General features: G+C 40.5%; 1 protein-coding gene across 1 annotated transcript in view; it reads right to left on the bottom strand.

The window, feature by feature from the left end:
- stab1 (stabilin 1) overlaps window positions 1-19,117 on the bottom strand; it is a 96,926-nt gene that overhangs the window by 37,339 nt on the left and 40,470 nt on the right. Inside the window, exons 28-44 of the mRNA XM_050038363.1 lie at window positions 18,545-18,592; window positions 18,049-18,182; window positions 17,089-17,200; window positions 14,646-14,723; window positions 14,357-14,458; window positions 14,170-14,274; window positions 12,828-12,962; window positions 11,985-12,113; window positions 10,085-10,138; window positions 8,344-8,457; window positions 7,168-7,363; window positions 5,434-5,529; window positions 5,272-5,317; window positions 4,322-4,401; window positions 4,106-4,231; window positions 2,670-2,743; window positions 688-759 (exon numbers count right to left, since the gene is read on the bottom strand). Of these exons, the coding sequence (XP_049894320.1) occupies window positions 688-759; window positions 2,670-2,743; window positions 4,106-4,231; window positions 4,322-4,401; window positions 5,272-5,317; window positions 5,434-5,529; window positions 7,168-7,363; window positions 8,344-8,457; window positions 10,085-10,138; window positions 11,985-12,113; window positions 12,828-12,962; window positions 14,170-14,274; window positions 14,357-14,458; window positions 14,646-14,723; window positions 17,089-17,200; window positions 18,049-18,182; window positions 18,545-18,592 (1,701 nt within the window). The remainder of the gene's footprint in view (window positions 1-687; window positions 760-2,669; window positions 2,744-4,105; window positions 4,232-4,321; window positions 4,402-5,271; window positions 5,318-5,433; window positions 5,530-7,167; window positions 7,364-8,343; window positions 8,458-10,084; window positions 10,139-11,984; window positions 12,114-12,827; window positions 12,963-14,169; window positions 14,275-14,356; window positions 14,459-14,645; window positions 14,724-17,088; window positions 17,201-18,048; window positions 18,183-18,544; window positions 18,593-19,117) is intronic.

The raw sequence follows: 19,117 nt of genomic DNA, 5'->3' as shown, positions 1-19,117 counted from the left end.
GATCAACTTCTCTTCTAGACTGATATTTACAGAAGAAGGGAAAGATATGTGTCAGCTGTAATTAGTTGTTCCTCGTCAAATGACATGCGGTGTGCGCTGCTGTGTTCCAAAAGTTGAACTCTGTTTATCTCAAAGCCGTCACACCCTGAAAAATGTGTGCTCGGGAACGCATACGCACTGCTACAGCGTGGCTCTGGTGTTTGAGCATGCCTGCTGCACGTCTACATTGAAAACAATGAATTTAAAGGCGCAAAAAACGCGGCATGTGTACGTCCCCTTAGACCATTCTATCTGTAAGATATTGTAGCACATTTTTTTCCCTCTATTACTGTTTGCTGACCGCATATAAATATATGTTTTTGTAATGAATTAAATGGGTTGCGGTTACTGTACAAATCCTATTGTCACGACAGAATATATATTTTATTATCCAGAGGAAATGGGTTTGGAGATTTGCTCAAAGTTCAACATCCTTGTGATGATCACCATGGTCCAAATGATATCGCTGTATAAACTGAGTGGAACAGCTCACTGTCAGGAGATTTAAATAATTAATGAAGACCCAGCTGTGTGATCTGTGCTTACGATTTGGTCTGTGGTGGCAGAGTTGCAAGTAAACATAATTGTCACAGGACAGAATAAAGCAGATGACTGCATGGGAATCAACACAATGAAACACAGACATACATTTGTGCAGGGGTTGACAGGGTAGCAGTACCTCCCTGATCCTTGAAAGCCCATCAGACACCTGCAGGCCGTCTGCGGACGACAACAGAACAGACAGAGAAAACAGTCACTTAGTAAAAGAGTCTATCACTTCATCCATCTGTTTCCTCCCTCCCCCTGTACTCTGCCAATCAGCAAATCAAATAATCACTTCTCCTTAACGCCAAATCAGTTTCTTGAGTTGTAATCAAAGTACTGTTGTTTCTGGAGGGGGGTTAATGACAACAGCTGTGCTGAATAATCAGCTATTGACATTTCATTTAAAATGCATGATCCCAGAGAAAGTTGGAGATGACAGAAAGTCATCCTCAAAGCTTTCCTGCCACACAGTGGACTGTGACTGTGACAGCTGCACACACAAGTTACTCTGCTGAGTGACATGTTGAACCTTCAGTTAGTGTCCTCCTGCTATCTGTGGTCACCTGTACTGTGTTTCCATGCAGCCGAATTTAACATTATAATTGTTTTCATTTACATGTTTCTCTGTTGCAGGACAATAGCCTGGTGAGACAATCCTGTTGACGTCAGCTCAACATTCTGTTTGCTCTCTGTATCAGTCTGAACTCAGTGCCACCCCCAGCTGTGCTGTGGTGATAAAATCCTTATTTTGCGTTATAAACATCGTCTGACAACATCATAAGTATAATATTACATAGTATTGTTTATGACAGCAGCTCTGCTTCGTGTTGGACAACCACTGAGAGAGTCTGCAGCAAGACAAAGTCCTCCTTAACTTTAGTGCCACATAGCCCCCACCCCACAAAGGACAGCTTACGTCACTGTTTTAGAGAAGTTCGATTTTATCTGTTTTACTAAAAGGCCATGTCAGCGTTTTAAGATTTACTAACTCCGGAGGCTGTTTTAGTAAAGCTCAGTTATTGGGGGAGAAAAATCAGTTTTAGTCTGGACGGACAGCTGAAATGGAGAGAAAAAAGTAACAGGCTTAAGGCTGAAATATGCTTCGTGACACTTTTGAAGAGTGTCGCTTGACAGAAAAAAGAGCACTGTGACTTATGCTTCGTCGAAAGGTTTCAGTCATCTCCATGGTAACCACAAACCCTGCATTTCTTTCAAGGCCCAAGTCTTTTCTCTGTCGCGTTAAGTGTATAAACTGCACAGACAGGTAATTAAAATCACACAAACATCCGGCTGTTTATGTGTTTTTAACTAATTATCCATATATGCATTAATTGATCAGCCTCCACTCTGTGTGAGCAGAATATTCTCCTTACTCGCTGCGATGGGCTTGGAAATATAAATCAATGAATACAAAGACTGCTTTTTTCTTCCTGTGGCACTGACATGAAATAATTTTGGTTCAGTAAATGTCTGCCTCAGTCAGCCTGGTGGGGGCAGTTCAACTGGCCCATAGATGTATAATAGGCCCCTCTCTGTTCTTGCAGCTTTTCAGGAGGTGCTGATGACAAACAGCTGCGTCTGTGGACAGAGATGCTGAATGCAGGTCAAAGTCAGTATGGATTTAAAACTACTATCTCAATGGCGACAAGACGAACACTATAAATCACACTGTGCAACAAAGTATGATAGTATTCACGACATAACAATTTCTCCAAGTGCGCGACATGAAAGGAAACTGTCGCACGACACTTGTGTCTTTTCCGTGGAACAACACTCATGAATGTCTTACGCAGCAAAGCATAAATTAGACATTATTGTAAATGGACTCTGACTTAGTAAATTAAACCTCATCACCAACATAAATGGTGGTCAGAAGAAAAAAATACCAAGATTGTGAAAAAAACCCTGAACATTACTTAAAAAAAAAACAGGTGCTATTTGGTCCGTATTAAAAAGAGACCCTCCTGGAACCTCCTGACCTGAGCTGAGTCTCAGGTACAGTGATGGCTCAGTGTTGGGTCAGGTCTAACATTATGCACCATGGTTATTTGACAATTAAATGCAGCATAGTTGTGTTGCCTTACAATGTTGGGGCCTGTTCTCATGCACTCAGCTGACTTGTGGCAGCCTCCATTGTTGACCAGACAGCCGTCCATCTCTGTGAACACACAACATGGTGGAAATTTGTTATTCAGAAATATTTAAGGCCTTGAATTTACAAAACTGGCAATAATAATAGATTTTCCAGACTTTTCCATGTCAGGAGGTTCAGGGTAAGGCGGAATTCATACTTGAATCAATGCCGTAGTTACGACGTAGGCTCTGCGGCAACGTAAACTACGCCGTAGCCTACGCCGTAGCCTACGCCGTAGCCTGACATTCACCTCCCCAGAAATGTACCTACACGTCTCAGCGATGCAGACCTCCTGTTTATTTTTGTAAGCTGAAACCATTTCCCTCAGTGGAAACGAAGCTTTTATTTACTTTTGTTTCACAGATAAGAAACAATAAATTGTGAAGACAATAAAGCCTCCAGAAAAATAGCATTTTAAGTCGTGTGTGATGACCATGACGCAGGAGAGACTAACACATTTGGCCATTATGAACGCTCATAGTGACCTTATGGATGAAAGTGATGTCTCGACCCTGCTTAAAATCTTGTTCAGTAGGTGAACTGAAAGAAGGTCCACTTTTGGAAATGCATGAAAGCCCTGAGTCAGGAGCGCAGACTTTTCTTTTTTTCATTCAAGTTACAAATAATGTTATGTTCCTTAAATGGCTTGATTTAGTTATCAAAGTTTAATTTTCTTAACAATAAAGATGCCGTGTTCATCCATTCTAGTTCTCTTATAACTGCATGTTATTATAAAATAACTTCAAATCAAATCCTTAATCATTGATAAGTGTGCGTGCTTCCCCCGCCCCTTCCAACAAAAATCCCGGCCCCCCTCTCAGAAAATAGTTCCGACGTCCATGGGTTTGTGCTAATAATGTTAGCATGTTCTATTTGTTTGGAAAACATATTTAGTACAAGACAGTTGTTTTGTCAGTGAACCATGTGAGTTGTAATGGAGCCGAATTTTGTAACGTTACCTTTGTTAAATGTTGCTGTTGTCCCTGGTTTCATATGAGAAGAGGAGAAGTTCGCTGGCCGCTAGGCTAATCTATACCATGTAAAATGCCAAAGGCTTGTGCTAAAAACATTAGCATGTTGTATTTGAGGGGGAAATGTGTCCAGATAAAGACAAGTGTTTGTCTGTGAATGCTGCGAGTTATAGTGAAGCTGAATGGTCGCTATCAAGCCATGTTTAATGTGTGTTTAATGTGTGCTTTAATCAACTAAACTTTACAGCACTTCACAGAAACCCAGCCGCAGACTTGTATTTTGGAGGTGTAAGTGCAGAGCGACACAGACACACCACCGCACATGTATAAATGGTCACAACTGTGTAGACTACAGTGAGGGTCTGCCGCACAAGTATAAATCCTGCTCAACGGTGTTGGGGTCAGGCCTACATACCCAGGCAGATGACCCCGTCCCCAGTGTACCCCTCTCTACAGGTACAGGTCCTCTCTCCTGCTGAGACCTTTGTGCAAACAGCAAATCTTGAACATCCACCGTTGAACCTGCTGCACAAATCCAGCTCTGAGAGACACAGAGAGAAAAAAATTAATCAGATTTGATATTTGTACAGGATGTGTCTGACTGTGTGAGTTTTTTTTTTTTTTTTTTTACCTTTGCAGTTAGTCCCATTGCCTTCATATCCAGCCGCACACACACAGGCAGGAGCTGTACCCTTTGGTCCTGTTATACAGCTGCAGCAGAGGAGAAATGGTTCAATAATTATGTTACACATTTCTACTGAAGCTGAGAGCAGCAGCCATCTTTGAGAACAAGCTTGAAGTGAAAGCATCCTGGAGCGCTTTGTCTCAGCAGTCTTCCACAGTCCATACAACTGCCTTTATGTAAAGTTGAAATTACAGGTAGATTTAGATGCACACAGGTGAGATGAAGGCAGCTTCGTAATGATAGCATCAAAATATTGTTTGAGTATGATTCATTTTGCTTAACTTCTAGCCTGTACTTGCACTTTTATAGTTTTGTGCTTGCATGTTTGTGTCATTGCGTGACAATTATGATCTATGGACCTGACAGTGTTCCTGTGTTGTGTTCTATAAACACAAAAAAAACCAATAAAAACAATTTACAAAAATAAATATATATTGTTTGAGTCACTTAAACATAGTTTCATGGGTGGTGATGTCATACATGTTTGAATTTAACTAACAGTGACCTTTTGAGCCCAGCATTTGGTACTTTCTGTGTTTCTACTAATTTGCCCAAAATGATCAGAAACACCCTCCAAAATAATACATACAGTAAAAAAACACCACCCACTTCGACCTCAATAATAAACATAAAGTAGAATATTCATATATGCTGCATTGTATTTGTGGGATAATATGAGTCCTCTAACAAAGGGTATGATAATTTGCACAAGACATTTCGACAACACCACAAAAATGTGAGCATGCTATGGTGAACAGTAAACAATGTGAGGCAGCCAGGTGTATTCTGGGTAAATTCCCAGCTTCTCCAAACCCAGCTGTTCTTGATCCAGATCACACACACACAGACATAGATACAGACACACCAGCTGTAGACACAACAACAGGATGACTTACTTGGCGTTCTCGTCACAAACACCTCCACAGGCATCGTCCTTGATCTCTGAGAGACACACACACACACACACACACACACAAAGATTTCAGGTGATAAATCGTCAGGAGAATATTTTACAATATAATATAACAATACAATGTCATTGTATTTGTGTGTCTTACCTACAGAGCAGGAAGCTCCTTTCCAACCTTTATAACACACACACTTGCCACTTCCTGCCAGACCATCCTCACACTTCCCGTGGTCACACACACACTCTGCAACACAGACACACATAGGTTAACTGTGACAATGTTTCCTCTGTGGTGTATTCTCTTGTGTTTAATAAATGACCCTGTCTCATGTCCTCATAGGCTTTTTATCAGCACTGATTATTAGCCGTAGCTGTTGTAGGTTTCTTAGCCTCATAACTTTTATGGGTTTGTTTGTCTTGCAGGTGTGTTTGCTTCACTGTTTTGCTGTCATCGTAGGATTGTTGGACCCATAGGTGTGTCACAGGTTTGTAAGCTTCTCAGGTTTGCTGGTATTGTAGGTTAATTAACCGCATGTTTATCAGTCTCACAGATTTGTTTAACTTACAATGTTTACGATTTAATGGACATTTGATGTCAGCTCCAGAAGCCAGTCAGTCCCCAGAGACCCCCATGTTAACTTTACAGCAGAAATAAACATGTTGACAGCCTGGTACAAAAAAATGGTTTTGGTCTCTATAGCTAATTTTAACAATCATGACAGCTGTAAGATGGGGTCAGGGGATTTTTACACAACTCACCCATTTTCTATTATGGCTTAAAGTAATGCACATGGCGAAAGAGGAGAGTGAGAGACCTCGCTGTGCTTGCCTGATCTCAGACAGGACAGTCAATTTGTTACATAAAGGAGTCTACATTATGAAAAAAGGAAAAATCGCCTTAGAAATAGAAGCATCTGTAGAGCAAGAAAATGACGCCGGCTGAAACTTAAAGGTATAATATTTAGTTTTTCCACATAAAAATGTCTAAAAACGACTAAACCAATATTATATATTTTGTTTAGTTGTGTACTTTCATTATCAGAAATGTTTCCAACAATTTTTCAAACCCAGATAAATATGAAATATTAATATAAGTTATGGACCGTGTCATTAGGTCGTAATGGCGACGTAACTCCAGTTACCATAGCCATTAAATGAAGGAGAAGAAGCAGCAGCAGACCGGATGAGACGTCAGAGAATGAACGTTACTGTTGCTAGGCTAAGCTAACTCGTCATGGATCATGATTATGCATTGACGGTTGCTGCACCTTCTGACACCGAAGCTGTCCCGGTAAACAAGCCGGTAAAACGGAAACGTACAGGTTAACCAAGCGATCCCAGAAGAATTTGGGATAAGAAGAGAGCTAAATCAAGGATAAATATTGGTGTGGCCTTTCCGAGATGGAGAGAGCTTCGTGAAAATCTAGGACTACAATTCGACGCCGACCTCGCGTGTGTTCTACTAGACAGGTGAGCAAACATCTGGCTGACGTTATCGAAATATTAATCATTTCCACCAGTGTATTGCAAGCGCTGCTGCCCGCCGGGGAAAACGGGAGTCTGCGAATAGGCTGACGTTTTAGTGGCTACTTCCAGTTCTTTTATTCAGTCTGTCTCAGTCCCCAGCAGTCCGTCTTTGACACTTGCCCTACTGTCTGACCAAAAAATTTAAAGCAAACACATCTTCATCATCATTTTTTTCCCCACTGTACCGAACTGGCAGTGAACCATGACTCCTAAACTGGGGTATGAACTGAACTGTGACTTCTGTGCGCTGTTACACCCCTAGTGCTTTCACAAGTGTTTCTGTCGGATAAGTGTGTGTGTGTGTGTGTGTCTATCCGTCTGTGTCTGTGTCTGTGTGTATGTGTGCGTTCCTCACTGGAGGAGCAGTTGACGCCATATCGTCCTGGCTCACAGTCCTCACACGCGGTGCCGTGGAAACCCTCAAAGCAACGGCACTCCCCGTTACCATGGTTACCATCCTGACACTCCCCGTGATTGGAGCACCAGCTGCCGACATCTCCGGGGCATTTGAAGCACTCGTGGCCGTAGTAACCGGGGCAACAGGAGTGATCCTGCAGGACAAACCATCAGTATAATTATTGTTATCATTGTTATCATTATACAGCCTGTTCAGGACCTGGAATCTGTGGCCTTGCTGAATTCAGCTGCTTGTAAAAGTGATGTGTTTTTTGTCATTCTAATATGGTTTAATACACTTTTATTCAGACGTCAAATGAAGACTAAATAATGTAAATGCTGCTATAATGGACAGACTATAATGACCATAAGACCTAATGCTCTGAAATATTTGTCAGCTGGTCCACAGAGGGAGGACTGTTGCTGCTGGAGAAGAGCAGTGAGTTGGAATATAATTAAACCAACAAAGAAGAGTCTTTACAGTGCTCTCACAGTCAGGCTACATTACTAATAGATTTTAAGGTGCCCCCGACCCAAAAACAACTTATAAAGTAATAAAAACAGAGGGGAAAAAAAACAACAAAAATAAAATCTGTGTTTAGTCTCTGTTAAGGATTGTCAATGGTGTTCGTATTGTATAGTAGTAGTATTACTAGTAATAGTATTTATCTTCTTAGTGTATTCTAAATGAAAATGTCTTAAAGTAAAAAAAAAAAGAAATCATTCTGATAACTTTAACAAAACTACAATACACTTACATAAGATTAATAATACTGACAACACTTTCTAACCAGAAAAACATTGTACTCCAAGTTAATATTCAGCTTGGTAGTTTGAATAGCAACAGTGGTAATGTAGTACGTGTTGGTATAGTGGTATTTGCAGTCTTTAGAGCAATAATATTACTTTTACTTTAAAAGCAGTAGTAGCAAGGCTAACTATTTAGTCTAACTCGAATCAAGAACAAAATCAAAACAAGTAAACAAAGTGAAAACAGAGACTAAAATGTGTCTGAAAATTCAAATTACTTCCAATTAGAGCTAGTCCTCCATACCCAACTCAAACTACAGTGCTGAGTAGTACTGGTAGTAGATACAGTGGTAGAACTACAGTGCTAAGGGTAGTGTCAGCAGACCGTGGTTAACCGTAGACATTTGATGACACAGCCTGGCACTGACTTCCTCCTGGATCCGACTCGCTTCCTGTATTTACAGTTGGATCGCATTCTAGCCGGAAACTGTTGCCTGATCTGCGGTAGAAGACATCAGAAACACAGTAGAGACCCAAACTGAGAGCTGAGAACACAGGCACCTACAGATATTACTGAGACAGAATGATGCCTGAAAAACTGCACATAAATATAACTCTGATTAGAACCTGTTCAAAAAGGAAAAACATGACACATGGAAACAGATTTTTTTTGTGGCGCAAATAATAATAACAGCAACACCTGTACAACACAGACTGATTAAATCTGAGTGTGGTTAAAATACATTCTTAGCACTGTAATTCGTGCTTGAATTTGAGGCAGTAAAGTCAATTATTATTACAACCACCTGTAAAAAGACTGCCCTGCACAATTCTTAAATCTAAACAACTGGATGGTGAAATATAACAAGATGTAAGCACGTACGCTATTTTGTGTCCTAAGTGAGGCTACTTCTTGAGTTTTGGTAAGGATGGCTGAGTGTTAGGAGTAGGCAATATAACGACTATGTACAATATATCGATATATTTTCAAGCAAGATATAAATTTAGATAACACGATTTATATCGCTATAGGGTCAAGTTGCCTTACATGGCGCATACCAGTGTGCATCTCTCCTCTCTCACACTCTCCGCACACTCTCTCAAAAGTTCTCCAGCAAAATTTTTTAGAGCCGTAGCCTGACGTGCACCTCCCCAGAAATGTATCTACACGTCGCAGAGACGCAGACCTCCTGTCTGTTTCTTTTAGCTGAAACCATTTCCCTCAGTGGAAACGAAGCTTTTATTTACTTTACTTTCACACATAAGAAACAATAAATTGTGAAGACAATAAACTCTCCACAAAAATAGCATTTTAACTCTTGTGTGTGATTTATCCTGGCTTCATATGAGAAGAAGAAGTCTATTTGCTAGGCTAATTTATACAGTGTAAAATGCCATAGGCTTGTGCTAATAACATTAGCATGTTACATTTGTTTGGAAAACACATTTAGTATAAGACAGTTGTTTTGTCAGTGAACCTTGTGAACTGTAATGGAGCCAAATTTTGTGCTGTTACCTTTGTTAAATGTTGCTGTTGTCCAGGTTTTATATGAGAAGAGAAAAAGTACACTAGCCCCTAGGTTAATTTATACAATGTACAATGCCATAGGCTTGTACTAAAAACATTAGCATGTTATATTTGTGGGGAAAATGTGTCCAGATAAAGACAAGTGTTTGTCTGTGAATGCTGTGAGTTATAGAAGTATTTTAACTTCTATGAAGTTGAAGGGACAAACAGCAGTACTGTGTGCAAGCCAATTCATCGGTTTATTTTAATTACGGATAATTACAAATACACTGTGTTATAAAAGTAGCATGTAGTCGCACAGTGAGAAAACAATAAATCATGTACAGAAGTCAATTATTTTGACTCAACAAGATGCACCAAAAATTGCTTTTATCATGGCATTGTAACGTTCTGAATCGAATCATGGCCTTGTAGAGATTCCCACCCCTAAATCTCATTTAGTCCTGTCGCCCTCTCCCCTTTCTGAGTGTTAAAACTTGGTAGTTGATTTAACTCTGAGGTCACTTTTGGAGACTGTAGATTGTGTATTTCTGGATAAAGATAAACAGGTTATCATGTTATTGTGTCCACCCCTTGTGAGCTGTGTCATTGTTCTTACTGGTTTGTAGCTGAACAGGCATCGAGGCGGTCCTTCACAGTCTGTACACCTTCCCTGGAGACAAGGACAGAAAGTAAGAGGGACGGACAGGTTGGAAGTACTGAGACAATCCATCAATCCTGACAACAGACATCTCAGAACCAAGTCTGTATCTCCTGCAGAGTTTCTCCACTGCTTATCTAATGACTTTGTCAACAAGAACAAATTACTTTCAGTTAACACTCCCTTGCGAGTAGACTCATTTAAATATAAAGTAAAAAAAAAAAATGTAATGTGGTTAATTAGTAGTACGACTCTTACAGTATCTGTTGTCCACAGCTGCCTTACACTGTAGGAAAAGCTTCTCCTTTGGCTCATTTAATCCCTGCAGCCACCTCAAGGCAGCAGAACACACATGTAGGTAAATCTGCACCCCCTGGTTTATAATCTTGATGAGGAAGTGACATCATGTACGATTTTTTACAGGGTTGGGAATTAACATTTTTGTCCACCTGCCACTGTGGCTGGAGGATGGATTCCAAAATGTACCTGCCACTCAACAGATTACCATTGCTTTCTTTAGCTGGTGGGTGAAGAAAATCTAGCAGCCACTTACCAACATTTGGCTAGTGGCTGGTGCTTATTTCCAGCCTTGGTTGTTAACTATGTTTACCTTATTACATACCATAGAAATGACACTAGGTTGCTGCGAAATAACCGCACACATGAGACTGGTGGGTTATAACTCAGAACTCTGCCTGCTGGGACTAATTAATCCTGTCCATCATGTGGCATCTACTGTTTTATTCTTGAAATGTATTATGATGCAATCCTAAGTGCTGTATGGCAGGCAACTGAACTTCCTCTCATCCAAGAAGCGTCTTCAGTTCTAACTGACAGGTGGGGGGTCGCAGGTTTTAAACTCTGTGTGGGTGTGAACCCTTACAGAGTCGTTGAGGTCACATGTGAGTCGTTGACCCACCCAACCATCTTTTGTATCGTTAGGGTTAGATGGGTCCAGGTGAGAATTGGTGTTAGGTTGTCTGGGAAGGGATCCCAACACCGCATTGTATATGGGTGATAAATGGTGTTGTACGCCACCTCCTCTGTTTAACTATGGTCATTCCAGTTTGATGTGGATGGTTTCTTTCACGCCTCTTTCAAACCATTTTTCTTCTCTGGCCAAGATGTGAACATTGCCGTCATCGAAGGAGTGTCCCTTCTTCTTTAGGATGGTTTGAAAGAGGCGTGAAAGAAGCCAACTACGTCAAACTGGAATGACCATCGTTAAACAGATGCCTAAGATATAGCCCTTATGATTAAATTACGGCATTATGATGCTAACACTCCTGTCACATCAATCATGTGACCATTTATGACGTGAGGTATGGTAAAATAAAACTGAATTATCATCTGACTGATGCGGTCACATAAAAATGGCTTCACCAGCTTTTTTTTCTCCATCATCTGTTTCTATCGTCATTGTACAAAATAGCTATTAAAAACCCACCAGCAGCCTGTAGCTGCAGATTAGTGATGTTGTTTACGCTGTGACGCTCTGCTACATCCACAACAGTATGATTTCCTAGAGACAGCTGTTTCTTTATTTGTTCAGGCTTGACATCATGTGTCACTGTGATTGGTTCAGTTGTTTCAGAGCAATAACAGTGTTGTGACTGAGTGACAGCATATTTATCACATCGCCCATCACCCAGCCCTTTTACAGTTTGCAATGCTGCACATACATTAACCAAAACAGGAGGTTCATTCTTCAATTTCACCACTCATCCATTCATCCATCACTCCATCCACCCTGTCATTGATCCATTCATCAATCTGTCTGTCCACACATCCATTAACTCGTACGTCTATCTTTCTTTACATTGATTCGTTATCATTCCATCACTCCCTCCATCCTTACATTGACCTGCAGGGTTATCTGTTGGCTGCATCTGTTGCGGCGGACTTTGAGGACCTGAGGGAGGCCTATGATGACACCGTTCTGCGTCTCAGTGAAACTGCCGTCAAGAGGAACATCGTTCACAACTGTCTGGAGGACAAGAACAAATCAGACTCTTGACTTTGTGTGACTGGTAGAGAGTTATACATCATTAGAAGACTACACTGGTGTGTTTGTTTATTTTAGCACATAAAACCTGAATCTTTTATATTTCACAGAAACACTCATCATTAATTATTGATTTCTTTTCTTTTTTACAGGTCAGTCGGAGTTCATTGCTACGAAAATTTACATGCACAGGCTTGCTGCACAGAGATAGGCCATCACAGTCTAGGAAGCTTTAATTTTCTGTCCACCTTTAGGTACCATCACCTGATAATGCAGCTGTAAGCAGGAACTCAGTCTTCAAACTAGGACTGACAGTCTGAAAAGCATTTTAATGACAATCACTGTTGTCACAAAATCAAACTCAGAAGACAAATGATGAGCAATATGGAACTTGTAAAAACAGTACTACTAATTTACTTGTGTCCTGTATTCATTTTGCTGTTCTCAGGTCTCATGCAATATCGACCAAAAATTAATTTGTCTACGTGCTGACTGTGATGGATTATGTCTTATTATTTTGATTTTCATAGAAGTGAACTGAAAATAAAGGCTGCAGGAAGGAAATCAATCTAAAACTGACAGGAGTGCAAAGTGTTCCTTAAACTATCGAACAAGTCTTCAATGTTCAGGTGTGACAAAGCTTATAGAAGGTTGGTCACATGACTGTGAAGCTTATGTTGGTCGAGCTATTGTTACCTGGTTTTTGTCGTTTAGGTGGAACTGGACCTGGTAGTCACTGCCCAGCAGTGTGCTCTTCAAGAGGCCGTCACTCAGGTGGTCAGGGAAGAGCAGCTCATTGAGAATCACATGGTACTTGAACACATCAGAGTTCTAGACAAATACAGAGACAGACAGACAGACGAAGTGAGTTTAAGAATATTTCTGGTTTATTGATAATCACCGCCCACATCTTGTTGTGCTAACTGGCAGCTGCTTCTCCAATTGGAAACAACTGACCAATCAGAGCTTTTTGGGCAGAATTAAAGTCAGATACATGAGACTTTATTGATACCAATGCCATTATTGATTCTGCTTCTCGGTCTGATTCTTTATCAATTACCCAATTGATTCCTGGTAAATTTTCTGCATGAAAAGAAGGATGCCTACACCTCTTCTTCACTCATTTTCCCTCGCTGTGCAGCAAGTGTGAAAGGGGGAGCTGACAGGCAAGTTGAGCCAGCTGAAGCCTGAGTGCTCACTGTACCAACATTCTGTCCGTCATCATCTAGAATTAATGACATGAAAGAATATTTGTACAGTATTCCTTTTCATTTAGGTCTTCACAGTCAAGAAAAAAAATCTACTTATGCGGCGCTAATATTAATATAACAGAAGATATTTAGCCTTGGTAACAAACGTGCTGCCTGAGTCTCAAATACGTAACATTCCTCAAATTTAAACCCATGTTGCACAGAAAAGATAATTTAGCATATTGCTGGTGTTTTCTCCCCGACTTGGGAGTTATCATTTTACAGACATAACAAGCAGTACTGTTGTCATCTTTCTTTGTGACTCCGTCATCTTGCAAGTTTCCAGTAGCGTAGACGCAGGAGTTTGATGTCACTGTTTTGCAACATGCAACTATCGAAAAAACACGCTGGCATTGATAACAGGAAATTAAAAGCTCGGAGACATATAATTCTGATGGATCATGGTTCTCAACTGGAACCAGTTCGTGGTTGCCACCCTTACTAACTGGTTCAGAGTGACCATCTAATTTGCGAGTGATAGAACAATGATGTTACTGCTTTTTGTAAAAAGGGCCTTAAATTAAGCTATTTGATTGGTTGCATGGAAAGAAGTTCTCCATCTAAGCTTACGGAGAATCAATGGTATTTGGACAGACAAATTGAAAATGGTGTGCACCATCATAACACCAAAAAAATGAAATATAAATTTCTCCCTCTGAGTGTTTTTCTCAAACGAGAACACAGGACAAGTACAAAAAGATATGTATGCTGTAGCGTCAGTTTTTGTGTTATTGTGATCATAGTGGAGGGTTTGCAGGCCAGCACTGGCTCATATCATCTGGACCTACCAAGAGGGAGGAGTTAGTCCCGCTGAGGTGCTGCCTGATGGCATCATCTGTTGGCAGCAAGAGGGTGAAATCAAACACACCCAGATCCTCTGTCAGATTGTACATCTGTGAAAAAACACACACACTTAAACACACTGAAAAAAACCTTGCGAGTTCAGACAGATAAACAGGTGGAAAGATATCTTACCAGAGCGTACTGTCTGAACAGAGTGAAAGTCGAAGAGGAGTTCAGGACAGCCATCAGAGTCGGGGGGTCGGGGGGGAGGTCTGAGCGGGAGGGGGCCAGAATCTGACCGCAACCAAACAAACAAATAAACAGACAGACATGGTTTCTGTTTATTGGACATTTAACAACTCCATGATCTTTACTTTAGCGCCCAATCAGGACAAACTAGCCTCACAACTGTTAGAGCTTAAAGAATAATCCAGTACACAGTTTGTTCTAATTGCCGGCCTCCTGACTGTGAGACTCTCACCTTGTCTATGATGTGGATGTAGCCATTGATTGCAGGCAGGTTGCGAGTGAGGATGGAGGCGTTTTCAATGTGGATCACCTGGAACAAAACAACAACATTTAAATATATACTACATGTGTATGTATAACTCTGAACTAGGCCTGGGTTCTCCAGCTTTCTCCCACTATCCAAAGACATGGATGTTAGGTTAATTGTCTGTAGGTGTGAATGTGAGTGTGAATAGTTGTCTGTCTCTATGTGTCTATGTGGTGTACCCTGCCTCTCGCCCAGTGACAGCTGGGATAGGCTCCAGTACACCCGTGACCTTGTACCAGGATAAACGGTTACAAGGATGAATTAATTAATGAAAAAAACTTGTTAACTGCTAAAATGTTTGTCATCATGAAGTGTGACTTATGTAAATATAAATGACTTACAGTTCATTTTTACATGCTGCTTTTTACTTTTTGTACCGAAACTCGATATGCAGCTTGTCAGAGCACTATGTCTTTGATTCAAAGCTTTCCAACCTATTTTATTTGTATTTTGTATTTATCTCATAATTGTTGTACTGTCATTAATTGTTAATTCATTTATTTACTTATGTTATTTTTACCGTTTTGCATCAGCAACAGGTGATGGTTGGGTGGGAGAGGGCTGTGGGGAAATTACCAGAATATGGAAGGACAATGTTTCTGTACACCTAATGTTCCTTTATATAAAATATTACTAGAAACATTTTTGTTCAGTTTAAGACTGTACACCAACTCCACTGGTCCAGTGCTCAGTTGGCTAAGAGTGATACTGATCCTACGTGCGACAGGTGTACAGTCTTTAGCCACTTTATGTCACATGTTCTGGTCATGTCCAAAACTATTTTATTTCTGGGATTTAATATCTAAAATTTTACAACAATGTTTGGATGGCTGGTTGCCCTATCTATGTCCATGGCAATATTTGGAGTAACTCCTCTGGATGTTAAGAACAGCCCAAGCGGACATTGTCTCTTTTTGTCCACTTCTCCCCAGAAGGCTCATCCTGTGTAAATGGAAGGACTTTTCAGCTCCAACACAATGGACAGTGGATCAAGGATGTTATGTATCATTTTCAACTGGAGAAAACCGTTGTTTTATCAAAGGATCAACTGCACGTTTCTTTGCCACCTGGCAAACATTTTTAACTTTTGTAGCAAATATGGAAGCTGAAAAATTGTAATGAAACATGTTATACTCCCCTACTTATGTCACACAAGTTAATTAATTTGTCATAATTTTTCTTTCTTTTTTTCACTTATTTATTTTTTGTTCTTGTCTATTGGATTTCCCTTTGCTGGTCTGGCTTTCTCTGTTTATTCCTGGGTTGGTGGGTGGGTGGGGTTGTGGCTTTGTCCTGGTTGGTTTTATGTTTGTTTGTTTATTGATGCTCTATACATCTTTATTGAATTATTAATAAAAATACCTTGTTTAAAAAAGAATACTGGAAAAAAGAAGCTGCCTTGTTTAGACTTGTAGAGACTCATTTGTGTTAGTTTCAGTTTGAAACAGACTTTACATTAAATACTTTATATAATAGGATGCATCAGCCACTCTAATGACCCCTCCTTTAATACAGCCGCCATGTTGCTTTTCCTGCCTGGGGTCTTTGTCCTTCACATGCATGCTTGTAAAAAAACTAATTAAGAACCAAAATATCAGCGCTGTCAAGGAGAGATCTTTCAGGGGAAACCATGTTTCTCATTTACATGATATTTAAATCAGCTTGCTGGAGAAAGCTGATTGTAATCTGGTTAATTAAGTGCACACCCAAAAATTCAAAGAGGTTGGCAGGATTGTACCTGTATGAGATCAAAACCTGTGCTCACCAGTCATATCTGGCAACCAGCGCTATGGACAGAGGAGGTGCACAGAGGCGCTGGACAGATCAGATACATTGATGTTTGCAGGGAAAAGCAGAAACCACAAACTGTGGTCTTCACATTTCTGTTTGCTGGTTAAACTGTGGTGTCAGAGCCTGTCTTTTCTTCCATGCTACAGTTTTAAGATATGTGTAGCCTACATTTCAAAAAACACTGTGGTGAACGTGGTGAACAAACATGACTTATTTTAAATTAATCGGCACAAAAACGTTTGCACTGAACAATGGAATCTACAGGTGTATCCAGATCTATGTTGACCATTTGAGATGCTTTCCTGTCTGCTTGCTGTAGATTTGTCCACAGTACAAACCACGGTCCTACACTGCAATGGCAACTCCCACATGGCTGGCGTGTACACATGAACTGTTGCGGACAATGTGCACACGGTTGCAGAGGAGATGGTACAAAGAATGATGTGGACTCCCTTAATACACCTGTATTATTTCCACCTGCTCTACAGAGGTGCAGAATTTTAAATATTAAACTAAGTCTTAATAAATAAAACTCAATGTCTATTCAGTCAGTCTGTCACAATTACCCCGTTCTTACCCCGCTGCTGTTGCTGATTTCCCAGTAGGTGGGGGGGTTCAGGGTGGGCAGCTTGGTGCCCACCAGTCTGTCCAGATCTTCTACAGAGTAGATACCCAGAAGGAAGTGGGCCCTGCAACCAGGAAGGGATACAGGAAGTGGTTACAACTCATGTCACTGAACACAAACTCAAAGCGTGTTCCTGGGAGACGTGGATGTGGCTTCAAGCCTGAAAGATCTGCGTTTAATCAAGTTTAATGTTCCAAAGGTGAAAAGTGCCTTAAAATATTTACACCATGACAGACAGGTCAAAACTTCCAGTGAATACTAGTTGCTTGGCATCCTTGTGGATCCAGTTTGAGCTTGATTAGCTTCAACATTGTCAGAGAAAACAGCTTTATGAGCAAAAAATGAAAATGTTGGCCATATTCTATATTTTTCTGACTGTCAACAAATCTCTTGAAAGACCAAAACCAGCAATGTGCTACAGTCTTTGATGTAATTATTTAAAAAAGGCCCAGAAATATACAGTTTCATTTCTTTAAAGGCTCAGTAATTTTCTAAAACAGCTGCTCACTGTAGTTTTTTTTATCAAACATTACTCAAACAGGAGGAAATAGTGCATTTGTTGGGGACTATTTTAAGCGGCAGATTAATCCACATTTGGTGCTCTCAACAGTATTTCACGCAACAGGACAGTGTGTGTGGGATTGAGTCAAATAAAATACGAGTGTATTCATGGTAATGAGAGGACACAACAGTGATGTTCAATGAGAGGAATAAGACACATCAGTCAGACACACGAGAGATAACTGCGGCCAATCTTCTCATTTGACTCTGGAGGACACAGACAAGAGGATTGAGAGACAAGATGTAGATCCCAAAAAACACCTCAAAGTACTATAAGTATTAAGTGAGCAAAGTTTTTTTTTGTGTCAGTGTGTCTTGTGTCATGTCTGATCAGTGTGTGGGGTGACTGACCGCAGGAAGTGAGGCAGGTGATGTCGGCTGGTCCAAAACATGTCCTCAGCTGAACTCATGTTCCTCAGAGCTTCTCTGGATGGAACTAACAGTGTGAAGTTCCCATTCAGCTCCTCAGAGAAGTGACTGTACTTCTGATAACACACACACACACACACACACACAAATACAAAATATTATCTTTAGTGTTGAGTGTTTTGTTAAAACACTAACCAGCCATACTACTACAGCAGCTACATCTACTTTGAAAGAAAAAAGTTCAACGTTTTTACAACCTAAGTCTTTTTTTCATTGTCACAATTCTTAATTATATCAACATTTAACAGAGCAGCAGGCTTCTTCAGCAGCTACGTGCCAATTTATACAACACTATGGGACTTTATTAATCCTTACAATGTACCCTAGTTTGGCTGCTCAGCGAAATTTAAATATATTTAGTTTTAAAACAGAAAATAAAATAAGTGGGTAACTATAAAGCAGTGATGTTCTTACACACCTGAGTCAGTCGGTAGAAACTGTACAGCTTTGGGTTCATGTCCAGCTCCTGCAAACACACACAAACACACACACAGAGTAATTATGATATTCAGTCAGTCTGTGCACTGTGGACGAGTTCAGATTGTAGCAGTGTACAAAACACTCTGATAGCAGCTTCTCATTTTTAAAGCTGGGGTAGGCCGTTTTATTTTGGCGTCACTGGCAAAAATCCCATAAACTTTGAGCATATTGTAATCCAAGTGGTCTTCTGCACCTCTCGATTGGCTCTGTTTTCAGTCTTTAGAAAATCAAGGCTGTGACAGGAGACCTTGGCCAATCACAGGTCATTCACAGGTCAGGTCAATCCAGAATTGAATTTAAAATCCTACTGTTAACTTAAGCTCTAAATGGTCAAGCTCCGTCATATCTTAGAGAGCTCATAGTGCCATATTATCCCACCAGAACACTGCGCTCTGAGAACGCAGGGTTACTCGTGGTCCCTAAAGTCTCCAAAAGTAGATCAGGAGCCAGAGCCTTCAGCTATCAGGCTCCTCTCCTGTGGAATCATCTTCCTGTTACGGTCCGGGAGGCA

Source organism: Epinephelus moara, chromosome 24 (assembly GCF_006386435.1).
Source record: "Epinephelus moara isolate mb chromosome 24, YSFRI_EMoa_1.0, whole genome shotgun sequence".
NCBI lineage: Eukaryota > Metazoa > Chordata > Actinopteri > Perciformes > Serranidae > Epinephelus > Epinephelus moara.
The sequence above is the reverse complement of the archived record's forward strand: the minus strand, read 5'-3'. Positions and strand labels throughout refer to the sequence as shown.